This window comes from Pundamilia nyererei, unplaced genomic scaffold (assembly GCF_000239375.1).
Source record: "Pundamilia nyererei isolate P.nyererei 1_Seehausen unplaced genomic scaffold, PunNye1.0 scaffold00228, whole genome shotgun sequence".
NCBI lineage: Eukaryota > Metazoa > Chordata > Actinopteri > Cichliformes > Cichlidae > Pundamilia > Pundamilia nyererei.
The window spans coordinates 126123-143251 of record NW_005187629.1 but is presented as its reverse complement, the minus strand read 5'-3'; the positions used below and the strand labels follow the sequence as shown (position 1 = coordinate 143251).

Below are 17129 nucleotides of genomic sequence, written 5' to 3'. Positions count from 1 at the left end.
TGTAAAACTGTAATGAAGAATTTCTGATGGACAGGGCATAAACAGGAAGAAAAAGTGGAGACTATTAGTTACTAAATAGTGGGAAATGTGCGGGATTAAATAAGCTGCGCTTCTTTCTACTGCATTGTGAAATAAATGTAAGTTATTTATAATTATTATTGTTTTGTTTTGTTTGTCTCTTTTTTCTCTGTTGTTGTTATAATATTTTAACATGTTCAAAATAAAGATTTCATACAAATACAAATGATTATTATTATGATTATTATGATGTTTTACGTTGTTTTACACCGGTGCTGATTTTAATGAGGTTCAAAATCTCCAAAAGTCTCGATGTGCTTTTCAAAGTTTATACCCTAAAACTCGATTAGAAATGAACATAATTCCTAATTGACTGCGGATTAATGAGGGGAAAGGATCGGTGCTGTTGAAGAGATTTATTGGAGCGAAAGGCCGCTGGGTGTTTTTGTCCTGTCTGCTTTCCTCCCCGGGTGATGGCCGGGAACAAACAACGGCAGCCTGCAGCCTGCTGCGAGCTGTCTTTTCAGGAAGGTCGTGACAGTGAAAACTATGGCCAAATATCCGCTTCATGTGCTTCCTGCTTTGCGGTGTGATTATAGGCAATGGCATCCACCAACAGACACTCCTGTGCTCAGCTCTGACACAATATGAATGTTTGTGGTCGAAACTGCTGTCAAAGACCTTCTTATTGCTGCGCTTTTCCTAAGGAAGTTAGCCAATCCAGCCCCAAGAGACACTGAGCGAAAATACAAGTACAGGAAAGGTTGAGTAAAAATCAATTTGCGGCGAAAATGAAGGAAATGACCTAAAATGAAACGTTTTCACTGAATATGTGAGAAGTTTGTGTTCGTGCCGTTTACGCTCGGCTAATAAAGATCTGTGAAACTGGAATGATAAGCTCGTTATAATTGTGGTAATTAAGCACGCGCACTTCTGTTTGAAATATTTCGCACTCACAGTTTTTGTTGGCTTTGTGTTACTTTGTAACTTTCTGCCGTTGGCGCGCAGCGGCCTGCAGACCAAATCAGAGCATTAACGTGATCGCTGTAAATAGATGCACAGATGTGGCGGTTGGGATAGCTCGTTAATAACAGTTTCATAAAACTGTGAGTGACGGAGATCGGAACATAAGCGGGCCTGAAAGCGCGCGCACTGCGGGCTGCTTAAAATAGCCAGAGGAGGTGTGCGCGGTATTTATAGAGCACAGCTTCTTTAATCCGCTGTTCGACAAGACATATCATACCAGATGATTACAGATGATAGTAGGCGCTGGAACCAATCATTGTTCTCCTCGGGCAATCTCAGTTCGTGCTTGTTTGTCGTCTGTCTGAAAGGTCAGCTGAGTTGGGAGGACACGACTGTAGCTGCTGTTAGGAGACTTTATCTTTCTCATAAGTCCCCATTAGCTCTCTGTTTGCCTTATTTTCTTCTCGCCGCCAACCATAAAGAAAGTCAGCCACATCCTCGCGAGCCCGGCAGAGGAAGTGCAACAATATGTGAAAAACGGATCCCGGGCTATCAGAGGCCGAGTGTTTCCTGAATATGTCTGTATTGAGGATGTCGATAAAATAATCAGCAGCGTGCAGCGGGCTCCCGAGGAAGCGGCTGGCCGGGGTGAGACAGGAAAACATTTAACAGCTTCTGAAACCAGATTTACTCCTATCGACAGGCTCACAGCTTCCGCTATGAACGGAAAAAGGCCCGGCTTGTTCAGCAGCACACAGTCAGACGGTCCGCTTGTTACACTATACTTAAGAGGACCATCACTTCTGGCCTCTAACACGGCGCACAGCGTGTGTGATGGCTTCAAGCACCCCGGGAACATCATGTAAAGCAGCTTTCACGGCTCCATACTCACACAGCCGATTTCACTAATACTGCTAATAATTATTATCATAATAATAATAATAAAAGACTTGTGGTAAGCTCATGGTCAGTCAATACCCTAGAGAAAAATAACCCAACTACTTGGTGCTCAAAAGTATATGACGCACACACACACGCACAGCAGTGAAATAACAAGTGATTTAGGGCCTGGCTATGTTTTAGTCACTGGCTGACTCGCTCCTCTGATGTTTCAGAACAATGGGAGTCAGGAAAACGAGTCAAGGTTGCCATGCACCTCCCTATCACCACCAGCAGCAGCACACTGAATGGATATGCCTGCTGCTATTGTGGCCCCAAATACGTCTGTCACAATAACAATGTGACTCATGTGTGCGTGGTCGCGCATCGTGCACAAATGTTCTTGTGAGACCAAAATGAGCTGAAGGCTTCGCGAAGACGCACAAAGTGTGTCCTCGACTCTAAAGTGTGTTTAAGAGGAGCAGTGCAAGTGTAGATGATCTTGAGTTCGACATGCATGACCAAGCGTGATGCTTATGCAAAAATGGTTTCGCTGGGACTGAAACGAAGCTTGTGAAGACATTAAAGTTTTCATGCAAAGAGCAGAAAGTTGTCTTACTGCCACATCATCCAAGTGTATATGTTGCCGCGAACAGATTTCAGGTTCACCCAAATTGTCACTGAGCGATATAATGTCCAATAATATAGGATTTATTCATTTTACAATGCAAATTGTGAATATATGACCTTAACTATTTTAAGGGTCCTGATTTCCAGTGAAATAAAACCAGCAGTGCAGACTTGAGGAACTGAGTTTAACTGGCGCATTTCCACACAGGAAAACAAGAAACGTGATGCTGGCTGTCTGACGGTAAGGCAGCAGAAAAGGAGAAAATGGATATGTTTGCTAACAAATGATAAGACCAATATCAATGATGGAAATGAAATGGAACTCACCGAGAGGGTCGTGCCTGAGCAGCGCCTGTGCGTACTCCCCCATGGAGCGGTGGTGTTGCTGGTGAAACGGGTAAAAGGAGCCGGTGAAAGCCCCCGCCGAGGCGTACGTCGCCGTCAGCGCAGCGTGGTGGGACAGCGCGGGGTGGATCGGCGTGGGTTCATAAATCGGGGTTCTGTACGGCGAGATCAAACTTTTGAAGGACGAGTTGGGAGACGGGAGAGTCGGCGTGGGGATGACCGGAGTGGAGCAGGAAGATGAAGACGTTGGCGATGAAGAATAGGACGGAGATGTGGAGGTGGTGGTGGAGGTCCTCCCCAGAATGTCCTCGATGTAGAAGGGGGTCGGGTGTGCCGGCTGAATTGGGGTCGGTGCGTAAAGCGGGACGCTCATGATGCCGATCACCGCTGCTGCGCACTGGATCCAAACTAGGGGAGAGCTTCGCGTCTTTAGTCCCGCAGCCTTCCTCTTTCTATCACAGCAACTTTTTATGAGCCGCGCTAACCTCTGCTCAGCCAGTCCCGAAACACAACGACCAGAGCCTGTTTCCGAGCTGCTCGGGAGACCGTTACACTGTTTTAGTGTCCATCAGGTTGCTGAGGAGCTGCCACTCTGTTCAACTGTTGCTGCTGTTATCTGTCTGCAGCCGAAGGAGGGAGGAGATAAGTGGACGGCCAACTTCCTGCAGGTGGCCGGCGGCCGTTTCTGATTGGCTTGCACGCAGTTCTTAACGAACTCCACAGTGGTCGGATGACAGGAGAGGGGAGATAATTGTGTTTCAGAAGAATCGACGCGACGCAAACAGGTAATCAGAAAACAGACGAATGTAATGGAACAGAGCCGGCGCTGAGAGTAGCTGGGTCTGAAAATGCAAGTACGGGCCCGCTCACACTTCAGCCTCCTCACGGTCACACTCCTAAGAGTGTACACCGCCCATAATGTTTGAGTAAAAGTCACACTCCTACTCAGCTCAAAACTGTTTGCATTTACCCAAAGCACCTCAATCAAAACTTGCATGCAAAATCATGTTACTGGATCATGGCCGAATAATGAGTGAACATCCGTTTATTGTTGCAGTATCTGCATGCTGCTGTGTCATATATGTATTAGCACAGTGATATGTGTAACTCGGCACAATAAGAAATACGTTTTCACATAAATGAAATATAAGAGCACATGCACTGTTACACAGCAGGAGCGTCCAGCGTTTTCGTGACCTTGTCTGTTAGCAGTCTGAGATGATTTAATGGTAACTTTGAGGAGATTTTGCATTAGAGCCGGGCTTTCAAAGAGAAGATACGTGTGATTTGAAATGATAGTTCTCACTGGTTTTGCTCCAGGAAGTATCATGTCACAAGTCAGCGGATTGGCCCACGAGGGTAGCTGTCCAAACTGTTTAGGTTGTCCCAGCCAGAGATCGGTATCATTGCTTTATGCAAAAAGACATTCCCCGTGGTTTGGCACCACGCTGAAGTGAGACAGTTAGGCAAAGAGCGCGATGATGCACTTGTGTGAATAACATTTCTTTGGCAACATTGTTTTTAAAAATGTTGAACAAATGTTGAATGTCAGATGGAAAACCCACGTGAACAGAGCACAGACAGCACGCAGCGCTGCTTTTATACCCCCACACACACCTTTGTGTAGCCAAACGGGCCGCAGCCTTATCTTAACAGTGTAATAGAGGCCGACTGCGATCCACGGCCCCAACGTTGCAGCTCAATCAAGTGGGATTAACTCCTGATTTGAATGTTTGGTGTTTTCCTGTGAAATCCACTGTGGGATGAGATAGCAATAAACGCTCGTGTATGTAACGGCTCACTAAGTGATTGGATGTTAAACAATAACCGGAGACTTCTGCTTTAGTCACAGCGGGGCCCAGCTGCACGCGCGCAGGGCCTCGCGACATTTTATCGTCACACGAGTTCATTAATCGTCGCTGGAAACGGCGACTCGCACCTGGGAGCCGGACGACGCGTTTATCTGCTCGCTCCCCGAAACCAGCCGCCGGCTCGATTTCCTGGCGCGCGCCCCCGTCTGCCAACTTTCTAACGGCTGTAATTTAGATAAAGTGGAGCAAACAGCCTTAAAGACATCAAAGACATCCACAAAACGGCTAATATTTGGACTGAGACAATCATTGCAGCTCATTGATCCGGCCAGCCTCCCGTGGCGTCAGACTCCGGGCCAAAAACCGCTGATAACTCGAGTGAGCCGCCCCCCGGCAGCTGGCGCCATATATCTGCCATTGTCAGTCTCCTCCTCACGAGTCAACAGTATCCCGATTATCAAACGCATCGGGATGTGCCCGGCCTTCCTTTGTTCGAGTTTGGAATGACCGAGGAAACGTAACCATGAGAAACGGCACAGAGCATGCGCTATGGAAATGAAGCAGCAGGTGATACTCGGAAAATTAGAATAAGTATAACCATGCATACGCACTCTGTACTTGGTTTGGGCCCCTTTTGCATGAATTACTGCCTCGATGCAGCGTGGCGTGGATGCTATCAGCTGTGGCGCTGCTGAGGAAGATTGTGGCCACACTTTGCACGATATTTGAATTCCTCGAGTTTCACCTGTAGATGTCTTCATTGTAGTGGGAAGCTTAGAGGCAAAGAAATAACAGTCCACGCGTGTCCAGGGGGCTTTTTTACTTAATCATGTGCATCACTGCACTGAGCAGGACTCAAGGAAGACTTTGGAAAAGACATTTTTACAACAGTGAACTAAACCGAGGCAGCCGATGAAAACAAATCAGATCCTAAACTTACAACAAAAACTTCACAGGTGTTCGGTGCCACAGACACTGATCTCGCCGTTCCCTCGCAGCTCCTCGCCGATCGTACGATCAGGTTATTTACTCTTCACAAATCTGTGCAGGTCCAGCAACATGGTAACCTGCTGAGTCTCCTTTGCTCCCGTTTCTCATTATATGACTGTTTGCTTTACAACTTTTAATGTAAGGTGTCATGATGTTCAAACTTTAACTAAAACTGAAGAGTATGAACCAAAAATCAGTCTTTACATGAAAGGAAACCCCTTCCTCTTCCCTCCGCATCCTGGTCCCGGTCAGGTGACTACCTTCTTTGGCTTCGGATGGTCCTCCTCCGGGTCTCCCTCTGAGCAGGTCTTCAGCGAGCGCAAGACGTGTTCCAGCGTCCACTGCTCCTCGTGTAAGGCGTGCTCCTCCAGAGTGAACGGACCCTGCTTTGTTCTGACCAGCTCCTTCACATGAGCGCAAGAGGACAGAGCTGCAGCACACAGACAGCGTTACTCAGCAACACGCCGTCGATGGAAAGGTGAAACAGGTGGAAGGCAGTCTCACCTTTTCCCAGGTCATCCACCAAACTTCTGACATAGAACCCACCACCACACTCAATATCTGCAACACGAAGGAAAGCGAAACATTCAGCCAAAGAGGACACAACACCTAAAAGCCTGTTGTGTGATGCAGCGTGTCGAACCCAGAGTGAAGAGAGGAGGCTTGAACTCCTGCAGGGTCAGGCTGTACACCGTGACGGGCCTGGCCGGTTTGGCATCGACCTTGTGACCTTTCTTCAGCAGGACAGACAGACGTTGGCCATCCTTTTTTAATGCCGAGTATCTAAAACGATTATAAGAAAAGAGTTGGTTACAAAATACACACATTTAGCACCAAGAACTGTTTTTATATGAACTCCATGTATAATGACACAAAGGCACTGCTTCCTGCATCAGTGGGAATCAGCACTGCAGTGAGCAAACAGTGACCTCCAGAGGCTTCATAGGTCACTGCGCTACACTAATAAGACGAAAAACCCTCAAATGTTTAAAGAACTGGACCATTGAGAGGCCTTTCATTCATTCTCCCAGGGGACACGGACGGCATTAAAGGACACACGATCGGTTTACTGCAGCTGGACATTTAGATCTCAGAGCCTCTTCACACAGAACTGGGTCCACACATCACTTCTTAGCCTTTACAACAATTAGTCATTACAGCTCTCTGATCATATCATTAACCTGTAACATGCCATCAAACTGGCTGCACATTCAAAGAAAACTGGTTTCAGTTCAGCCACTTGTTGAAGCCTCTGGCGTCTACTGCAGCGTGTTGTGCGCTCTGCCGTGAAGGCGATTGGCTGCAGACTCCCATCTCTGCAGGGCCTGTGCACCTCCAGCACACTGGGGCGTGCAGCTGGGATCTCAGCTGACCCTTCTCACCCTGGACTCAGTCTGTTAGACCTGCTCCCCTCAGGCAGGAGGCTCCGGCCCAGTCGCACCAGAACCTCATCATAAGAACAGTTTCTCCTCTGCTGTTGGACACATGAACAGTAACATAAGACTGGTCCCACCCCAAACACATGGCCCCATACTTCTCTGCATCTGTTCCACTTTTGCACTCATGTATATATTAATCAGCTTAGCACTTTTCATTTTTATGTTTATTTAAGTGTTTGCCTTCATTTCCTAATGTTGGAAAGCTGCTCAACATTTGGCAATAAAACCTTTTCTGATCTTTGCTTGTGTGGACTCAAAATGATGACACGGCTAATGTCCCTCAGAAAATGGAAACAGCTTCTCCACACATGGATGTGTAGGCCTACTTTAACAATCACACTCATTTTGTGGTTCCCTGATTTGAATTTTCCTGCTGCATCAGCCAACCTGGCACATTCCTGGAAGCGTCTGTGATAAAGCTGGTGAACCGTGCAAAGCTGTCATCGCGCCTCTGAGTTCAATTCATGCACCTTCATGTAAGGTAAGCATCGAACCACTGCACCACGGAGCCACTAAATGACTGCAACCCCCAAAAAGGAAGCTCACATGAGCCCCACGTTTATGCATCGACCATCAAATCCAACACCATCCCAAACAAGCGCAGTAACAGAGGACGTGAAGTCCTGAGCTGCTGCTCGGAAAGTTTAGGTTTCGTTTTCTGTAAAAGAAGATTTCATCTTAAGAAATAAACGTTTCGTTTGATCTAACTAAAGCTTCAGACGTTTGGATGTTGACTCACAGCGGAGGCACTTGCATGATGTCACCAGTGAAAGCTTTCAGCTTTTCCTCGACGTCCAGCCTGGTTATGTGTTCTAGAAAATGTATGAAAACATGACTCACTGAGAGACAAGACGGTAAAGGAGAAAGCGAAGTTTGCAGATTATCCTGCTGTGTCGATGGATCTGAAAGATCGAATTTACCAAAACCTTTCTCCAGAGTCACGCTGCCGGTGGCATCAAGAGTGTCAGTTGCTTTTCCAAACTCTCCAACGGCAACGTATTTCTGAAAAACACACAGCATGTGTCACGTTTGTGTCACACCAAGTTCATCCACAGTTAACAAGTTACAGGAATCATTCATGCATTTGTCATCGCAGACATCTAAAGTTCACGAGGCGTTCGGGTCTGTTCAGAAGCTGTATTGTATACATGCTACACAATGTCCTTATCAATAGATTTGCATGTATACTTGTACCTAAAAAAAAGTGCTTCTCTACACACGCAGAGGTTTGTGTTGTGGTTTCTAACAGCTCGTTAGTACCTGTTAGATCTGTTACCATGAAAGCAGGAACAGACCAATCAGCACGTATCGACACAATGCTAGAAGTTCATGGGGGAAAGGACTTCACTGTGACACAAACTAAAGGACGCGTCGTTTTATTTGGAACATGTCAGTGTGCATCTGCTAAACCAACATGTTTGGCTTCATCCAGGTGACGACATACGGTAGAGTCAAGAGCCTGGCTGTGCTCGTCAGCATGCACAATAAACAACAATCAGACACGCGCAGCAGTGCAGCTCTAACCTGCATTCATGCCTCGCACTTTTCACCAGACGTCAAGGTTTAATGCACATTTTAGTTTAGTTCAAACAGCAGTGAAGCAAACTGACCTTTGACCCAGTCAACATTGTGCTGAGCATTTTGGTGCCGTTCCCAACACCAACAACTGAAACAAAGAGAGTCCAATGATTAAAGTCCTGCTAGCGCCCCCCACAGGTTGAAGTGTTCACTGAACTCACTTTTAATTCATTCATCAAAGTTCACCAAACTCAGAATACACTGAAACATTTATATTTAGTGCTCATCTTCGTGCTTTGTTAAGTTGATAACAAGCTTTATTCCCTTCTTCATGACATCATCACCTGAGACTTTGCAAGCAGCAGTGAAGCGGCTGCTTTTCCCTCAGACTGACCCAACATCACCTCAAGGTCCAAGGTTCTTTATTATTTGTCACATGCATAGTTATACAAGTATAACACACAGTGAAATGTAGCTGACTGACTGAACAGCTTTTCTTATGCTTACGGACGAGGTGGAGGCGTGCTCTCGTCTCGCTGTGCTGCGGGGCGCAAATCAGACAACACGGCATCGTGCTGCAGGATGTTGTAGCAGCCATGCTGGTTAAGAGCCGTCTTCCTTGGGCGAGACGCTTCACCCGTTGCCTACTGGTGGTGGTCAGAGGGCCCGGTGGCGCCAGTGTCCGGCAGCCTCGCCTCTGTCAGTGCGCCCCAGGGTGGCTGTGGCTACAATGTAGCTGCCATCACCAGTGTGTGGCTGTGTGTGTGACTGGATGTGTAAAGCACTTTGGGGTCCACAGGGACTAGAAAAGTGCTGTACAAATACAGACCATTTAATTCAACCACAGTGAATTAATTTTTCCTAAAATTATGGGTGTGGCCACTTTGCCAGACGTACCAGCACAATCAGCAGGGTTGTCTGGCAGGTTCATCTCTGCTAACTGGAGTCACTGGACCGGCCTCCTGCACTTTTAGCTGCATAGGTGCTTTATAAAACACTTTAATAAAGACAAGAACTACAGTTGGGCTCATAGGTTATAAGGAAAATCGAGTCCTATGATATCATTGTTCAACGACAGTGGTTTAACTTGCATTTGAAGGAGGCCATCATTGATTTAAAAAGCACAAAAACAAAATACAGCTATCAGAGAGCAAATTACCAATGTAGTCCATTCTTAAAAAGATGGAAGCACGGGCCGCCCAGAAACACCTAAAGGCCCAAAAAACACTGAAGAAAATTTAAATGAATTCTTCATTTGAAGAAATAAAAATCCTGACAAAACATCGACTCAAGTCCCAAAAACAGTCGAAGAGCTTGGCCTGTCATTGTTAAAACCTACACCATGGTGCAAACCACTGGTTACACTCAAGACCAAGAAGGCCGGACTGCATCTGCCAGGAAACATTTAAAAGTCACAGTTCTGGAGAAAAAAATCCCACGTTGTCAGGTGAAACTGAGATAAATTTGTACAAAAACGATGGCAAGACAAAAAGTATCCAGAAGGAAATGAAGCATTATCTGTCAAACATGCTGGAAGCAGCATTATGGGCTTGTATGGCTGCCAGTGGAACTGTGCCACTTAAAGATGGTGTGACTGCTGACAAAGCAGCTCAGAGTTAGACAACCTGGGACAGCCTGTTCTACACTGCAGAAATGCAGGAAAAACACCTGATAGGTCTAACGAGGTGCCCATACACACTGAAGCTGTTTCCACTGGCACCTTGATGGAAGTGAGAGAGAAGGAAAGACAGGAGTGTGGAGGTGCTGCCTGAACATCATCTGTGATATCAGTACACCTCTCCAAGGTTGTGTTAAAAGTCCACCGGCCTCGCTCCTACACAGGTGGGTCATCTGGACCATTCCACTCTTCATAGAGGATGACGGGCCAGCACCAGGGGTACACTGCTTATGAGCAACATAGCTATATATCAAAACAATAAGATCAGATTTCATGACTTTACTATATTTTATCCATTGAAAAACAGCAAGCATGTTGTCATAGAAAATGCAGGAGTCACGATGTCGCGGACTTTCCCAGGACACGCGTGGGAAGAAAAATGTGCAAAAGAAAAGAAAATGCACCTGTTACAGAAAAATGTTAAAGTCTTGAAAAAACAACTTCTAGACAAACGACAGTGTACGTCTCAGGGATTTGAGATTGTTATCAACATACATCTATTTGATCTTAATAGTGAACTCTGTATAAAACGCCCCCAGACATGCATGACTGGAGCAGACTGGAGCAGCCCTGGAGGTCGGGCCCTGCCGGTGCTTTACCGATAATACCAGTAAACACGGAGGGTGGGACTGACCCCCTCTCCCCCCTCCTCCCAGGGCAGGAATGACAACAGTCGCACGTGGCCCAGCACCGGGACGTGAGCGCTAGCCTAGCCGCTTACCCAGCACCCCGCTGGCAGCGCTGTCCAGCGTCCCTCCGTGTCCCATCTTCAGGCTCTGGTTCTTCCTCTTCCGCGGGTTTGGATTTTTGACTCCCGCCTCTGAAAGATAAAGCGACACAAACGGTTTACGGTCAGCTTTCCGCAAACACCGGGCTGGACGTCCTGCTGCTGTTTGGTCCCGTTACCCTTGAGCAAAGCTTCCTTGAGTACATTTAACACGTCCGCGGAGGTCGGCCCTTGTTTTTTATATATCGCAAACAATCCGTTTAACGCCTGTAGTTGCGACAAAGAACTAGTTATCGCAGGGACGGTGCTACTGACGCTCCCGGACATGCTCGTTTCTCTTTTCTTTGGCTAATGTCCATCTTCTTCTTTTACCCTCAGTGGCAACTATGCGACCCGTTGTTGTCTTTACTGCCCCCTGCTGGTTGAGCAAACACTCCGTCTTCCTTCTGCATGAATAACATTATTAAACAACACGACGCTTAACAGCCTTCTGTTGTTGAAGATCTGTTTAAGCAGTATTACAGGCAGTCTTCGCCCATCCTCACACAGATCAGGCCTGATAAAAACCAACAAGCAGTTAGATAAATAAAGATTTTTTCGAAACTACGTTGACCAAAATGCTTTGCGCCAAACACTTCCTAGTTACTCTGTGCCCTGGTTTCCTTCTTCTGTCAGCTGGTCGAGCTACGACAACAATAACTGTCAGGACGACAGTTTTGGTGGAGGTCTGTGTTTTTATCTTAACCTGTAATTATTATTTTGATCGCTAGTCACGACATCCGGTTTAAACGCCTCCTTACTTTGATCATCGGTTGAAGATTTGATTGTCCCGCGCGAGCCTCTGACTCGCGTGGAGATAGCTCCTCGCGTCACTTTCATTCAAAACTGGCTGCTCAGCGTGGCTCTGCCTGTTACAAGCTACCATGTAAAATACACGTCAGTCCGCTCTAAATGCACACAGCTGTGCGGGCTGGTCGCTGCAGTGGTTACGGTTGAGTCAGTGTCGTGTGATCGTCAATTCTTTCTTAAATTCAGCAAAAGCTCGGCGTTTTCGTTATTGATTAATGCGTTTATCTTTGATGCAAAGAAAATCAACAGCACATGTATAGATAGCAGCAGTAGCAACTTTTGTCTCTCCTTCTTTTCACCAGTTGGTCTGAGGACGGAAAGCTCTGCTCGTCAGATGATCAGGAGTCTGCAGAGCCTGGATGGAGGATTTCAGGCGGATATACCTCCGTCTGTGTAAGGAGGGAGGCGTGGAGCCTCAGGAGGGTGTTGTAGCTCAGCTCCAGGAGAGCAGGTCTGCTCAGGGCTCCAGACTGGACCTGAGTGGACAGAGCCTGTCTGCAGATACCTGCTCAGTGCTGGCTAAGGCCTTCCATAAGGATACTGTCTTTACTGAGGTGTCACTCAGTGACTGCATGCTCAGCGAGGAGGGTGCGTGAGGACAGTCTTTATGTAATGTGGAGAATTATACAGTATGTGCAAGTGTATGGTGCTCGTTGATGTCAACGATGCAGTGAGGTGGCCCTGCCCGAGTCACTCTGCTGCGGCACGTCTATTTAGCGTACTTTAGTCAGTCTGATGATTGATAAAACTATCAGAGCGAGTGTGTTAGGCTACATATCACACAGATGCTGTCAACAAAGTCCTTTGGTTCTGATCCTGAACACATCTTCACATTTACAGAGTTTTCTCTGCTTGAATTAGAAGGATAAATGCAAGCAGTCTTTTTTAAATGCTACAAACAAACAGAGAAATGGAGCACATTCATATAGATCTTTTCTCATTAGCATAATAAACCACATTTGCTGCTCTGGTAAATATTGTGACTCAGGATGTGTTAGTCACTGTGCTGTGTGTGACTCTCAGGTGCCAGAGTGCTCCTCAGTGGACTGCTTGACAACACGACTGTCAAAGTCCTGGATCTGAAGGTACCAGCTCCCAAATTAGACTCTCCACACACGGTGACACTAGTTTTATCTTATTGCACAATATCTGTGTGTCCTTAGGTTGTGTTTTTATTGTTCACAGGGGAATAACCTGAGATCATCAGGAGCTGAGGTGCTGGGACAGTTGTTGGCACAAAACAAGACGCTGCGCAGGTAAGACTCATGCTTTTCCTGTCTGTGTGCCATTTCATTTCTTTCCCTTATGGAGGTTAATAGTTGTGTAGCACCGGTTTACAACTACAGATCGTAAGCTGTCTTTTAACAGCGGGAGACCTGTGAAAGCCCACAGGCTGAGTGTAGAGACACACAGACACTTTAGTGATCACACAGAATATTTAGTTGTTGAGTTAACCACACAAAAACCGCTGTAGTCACTTCTGTTTTTGGTGAGAAACACTCTGGCACTTTGTATTTCACCACAAATGAGTTTCAATCAAACAACCAAGATGTGAACAAAAATATTGCATTTGTGGGAATTAAAGCGATTTTCAAACACCTGACATGAAAGTAAGAGCAGACAGCCTGTAGTGTGGGACATCATACTGAAAACAAAACAAACCCATCAGAGAGACAGCAGAAACGTGACCCAGTCGTATCACGCATTTCTGATCATTGCAGGAACCTGTCAGCACATAGTGTGAGCACTGAAGAGTGTCCCTAATTAACTGGCAGTGTTTGGTTTTTGCAGGCTGGTGCTGGAGTGGAATGCGTTGGGCGTGTGGGACGAAGCTTTCTCGCTCTTCTGCAGCGGTTTAGTTTCCAACTGCGCGCTGACGCAGCTGGACCTGCGCAACAATCAAATCAACCACCATGGAGCGTCGGCGCTCGCTCTGGCACTCAAACGCAACAGCACACTGGAAGTTCTAGGTGACTCTAACTGGTTAACGTCATGTACCGTGTTGTTCGGTAGAGAACAGCTTTGAAGAGCAGCCTCCGTCGTATGGCAGCATCATAAGTTTAGGTTGTAGAGGCTGCTGTTGTCCTCAGCACATGGTCCATGCTAACTCCTCTTACCTCTCTCAGATCTGAGGTGGAACAATATTGGTCTGCTGGGAGGCAGGTCCATGCTGGAGGCACTTCAGAACAACAAGAGCATAGTGCAGCTGGAGATGGCTGGGAACAACATTCCCAGTGACACGCTGAAAGCTCTCGGTAAGTCCTACCTGAGCTCGTAACGCTAGCAGTATGGCTTCGTTAGCGTTACTATAACATGGTCACGCCATCTTTACCTTTCAGAGCAGGCCACAGGGCACAACTCAGACAGGCGGTCCACCCTGAGGGAGAGTCGCAGCCGCACACAGGTCCTCAGCAAGGAGATTCAAACACTGAAGGAGGAGAAGGGCCGGCAGGTAACCTCGCATTCCCGAACTGCAGACACCACAGGTCAGCCATTCACCTCCAAGAAACATTTCTCCCAGAGAAGCGATCAGAAGTCTACAACCTGTCTGAATACGGGACTTCTGATCCTCCCAGCACTTGCACCACCAGTAGGAAATCCCAGTGCATGCACTCTTGTTGCTATAGCCCACTGTGGTTACAGATCCACAGACCACAGGATGGATTCTGTAAAGGTTTATTTTCTGTGTAGTGATGCACCTTTATTTACTTTTCCAAAGAGACAAATGCAAACAGATCAATGTCAAAAAGCAATTTGCACTCGAGAGGTGAGTGCAGCTGTTTCTCATCACGTAGTGGACACACAGCCTAGTTCCAGCTCAGTGTCCATACCAAAGTGAATCCCATAAATAGCCAAGACACACATATCGGTACAAATCAGGTTAACGTTTGGACTAAGCTGATAACGGTGGAGCGAGGGTTGAGGGAGTCTGATATCTTCACGGTTGTCTACACAAATTTGTAACGTGTAGTCAGATATTTCTGTGAGTCATAATGAACCACAGTAATGTCCAATAACCTACTCAGATTAAATGCAGTTTTTTATTTCTAACTTTTGTTTCAGTTCCTGAGCCTGATGGAGACCATAGACAGGCAGAGGGACGAGATGGGGCGCTCCAGTAGGTGAGCGGTGACTCTGTGGCCAATAGCCTGGAAGATGGTGTGTGGGGACACCTGCATCCTCTTATGATTCTGTGACTTTCTCTCTGTCGTCAGGTCAACCTCCAGTCAGATCGGCCAACTCCAGGAAGCTCTGAACGAGAGAAAGTCCGCTGTCAACTCTCTCACCGCAAAGTAATCGTTTCCTCCTCCGTCAGTCCTCGTCCAGCAAACGGCTGTGTGAGAAGACAGCTGCTCGTATATGTGGCTGCTGCAGTCATACAAGAAGAAAGCACGAGGATCACTTTATATCAGGAGACTTGGCACTCAAAAAAATGCTGAAATCCACGGAGAGTTCTAAGCCCCTCCCCCAGTTAGCCAGTCGTGTCGTGCTGCCGCGTGTGAACAATAGGTTGTAATGCTGTCAAACTGTACGTGTGCCCAGCAGGTGTGGAGTAACGTGTCCCAGGAAAGCTCTTTACATAAACTTTGTTACAGAGTCACAGAACGTTGTTTGTTTTTGACGTGTGGGTTTGAGTCCCACTGAGCACTGAAGTGATCGTTGTCCAAATAACTGCCTGGATTTCGTTTACAATCTAGCAGAAACGCAGGGTTCTGACTTACTTCAAGGTCACAGCTTTCAAATGCTGTGGATACATCTGGAAAAACACAGCACATGCAAAAATGCCCCCAGACATCTTGCAACTGAAGGATTTTTGCATGAAGCCACGGCCAAAAAAGTCAGCAAGCTGAGGAGAGCGGTGGACAGTTATGCAAAAGGCAGAGGAGTTATTTCTGCCAGCAGAGAACAAGAGAAACAAGAGGGAGTCCCGCCCTCCTCTCCTTCTAACCAACACCTTTATTATGAGCCACTCTGCAAACGCAGAAGCTCTGATGCGTTAGGACACTGGGATGATCGATGACGATTATGGTTTCCAGTATCCCAACATGATAGCAGTTCTTTGTTTGTCCTATTTTCATGACAGCGATGTCATTCTGAGGAAGTTTGCAGGAAAGTCTCGAGACTTGGCACAGACGTCAGTTTGGACAAAGGATTAGCTGATTCGAGTTTGGTAGTCAGAGATTAAAGATCGGTGTAGCCGGGGCCTCAAACATGCGTTTAACAGCATCATCTGTTGTTGTGCAGGCTGCAGATGACAGAAGCTGCCCTCGCACTCTCTGAGCAGAAAAACCAAAACATGGGAGAGCTGCTGTCTCGACTGAAAGCTGAGAAAGAAGAACAGAGGGAACAACACAGCAAAGCGAGGAAGAAAGAGCACGAGGTACAGAGTGATGGCAGCTTTACCTTTAAATGGTAGGACACTCATAAACAAGCTGAAACACATGACCGGCATGTACACGCTACGTGGCCGATGAGCTCACAGAGTCAGCAGACAAATCCAGCAATACTAAAACATAATAACATCATGCAGAGCAGATGGTGTTATAGTGCTGCTGAAAGCCCAACAATGCCGTCAGCTTTCTTTTTTCGCAGTAATGTTCAGTGACCATAGAGACAAAAAGGAGGTTTGACACTGGTTTGTGAGGAATAATGGATCCAGTCCTGCTTTAAAAGTGGCTGCATGACCACATCACATAGAGACAATGGAGCCGAGAGCCTGAGGTGGAGAGAGTCAGCTGCTTCTGCTGGTGAGAATAAACAGTGATGATGTTTGCTGCTCACAAAACAGCAAGACAGTGGCTCCTCTTCCTAAGGTGGCTGAGGAGGACTGGCACAGACGGACATATCACTCCTTCTGTCATCCAGAGTACTCTGTGTGGCTGCATCGATAGGCTGAAGCGACAGCAGGTCTGTCCCACCTATAGAGTCTTCACACTCCTGCTGTGGGCAAGTGTTAGTGGAGCATCCACACCTGAAGCAGCAGCAGTTATACAGCAGTGGAAGTTTCAGTCCACAAACCAGCAGCTGCTGAACTGATGAGAACCCAAACTCTCACTTCACCCGCAAACCAAACTCACTCTACAAACGAGTTGATTTAAATTGCACATAATTCACATACCCCAGAACATTTATGTGCATGCACACTACTGCAGACATTTGATTTGATTTGATTGAATCTTTATTTTGAACATGTTGAAAAAGTACAACAAAATAGAATTAAAAGAGACAAATGAACAAAGCAAAACAAAAGGAAAACGAGCAACCACAACTCCAAATAA

The 17129-nt window shown here is 46.7% G+C and overlaps 3 protein-coding genes across 4 annotated transcripts in view; 1 reads left to right on the top strand and 2 right to left on the bottom strand.

Annotated features, from left to right (window-relative positions):
• Nucleotides 1–5375, bottom strand: part of hhex (hematopoietically expressed homeobox) — a 7403-nt gene extending 2028 nt beyond the window's left edge. The window contains exon 1 of the mRNA XM_005748726.2: nt 2821–5375. Coding sequence (XP_005748783.1) covers nt 2821–3211 — 391 coding nt within the window. The 5' untranslated portion in view covers nt 3212–5375. The remainder of the gene's footprint in view (nt 1–2820) is intronic.
• A 79-nt stretch (nt 5376–5454) lies between these two features.
• trub1 (TruB pseudouridine (psi) synthase family member 1) lies at nt 5455–11396 on the bottom strand. 2 transcript variants are annotated; one of them, XM_005748725.1, is made up of 8 exons: nt 11181–11396; nt 10996–11094; nt 8689–8744; nt 7999–8080; nt 7818–7890; nt 6283–6422; nt 6144–6200; nt 5455–6069 (listed from the first exon to the last, which is right to left on the bottom strand). In XM_005748725.1, exons 1-8 carry the CDS (start codon nt 11326–11328, stop codon nt 5888–5890), a joined length of 837 nt encoding a protein of 278 aa, XP_005748782.1. In that variant the 5' UTR covers nt 11329–11396; the 3' UTR covers nt 5455–5887. The 2 variants fall into 2 exon arrangements, with proteins under 2 accessions (XP_005748782.1, XP_013770286.1); XM_013914832.1 differs by lacking the exons at nt 10996–11094; nt 11181–11396 and adding an exon at nt 9104–9277.
• A 247-nt stretch (nt 11397–11643) lies between these two features.
• The window catches only part of lrrc45 (leucine rich repeat containing 45), a 12819-nt gene continuing 7333 nt past the window's right edge, over nt 11644–17129 (top strand). The window contains exons 1-10 of the mRNA XM_013914828.1: nt 11644–11726; nt 12153–12438; nt 12874–12935; nt 13036–13106; nt 13642–13820; nt 13977–14105; nt 14190–14302; nt 14914–14972; nt 15066–15143; nt 16096–16263. Coding sequence (XP_013770282.1) covers nt 12210–12438; nt 12874–12935; nt 13036–13106; nt 13642–13820; nt 13977–14105; nt 14190–14302; nt 14914–14972; nt 15066–15143; nt 16096–16263 — 1088 coding nt within the window. The 5' untranslated portion in view covers nt 11644–11726; nt 12153–12209. The remainder of the gene's footprint in view (nt 11727–12152; nt 12439–12873; nt 12936–13035; nt 13107–13641; nt 13821–13976; nt 14106–14189; nt 14303–14913; nt 14973–15065; nt 15144–16095; nt 16264–17129) is intronic.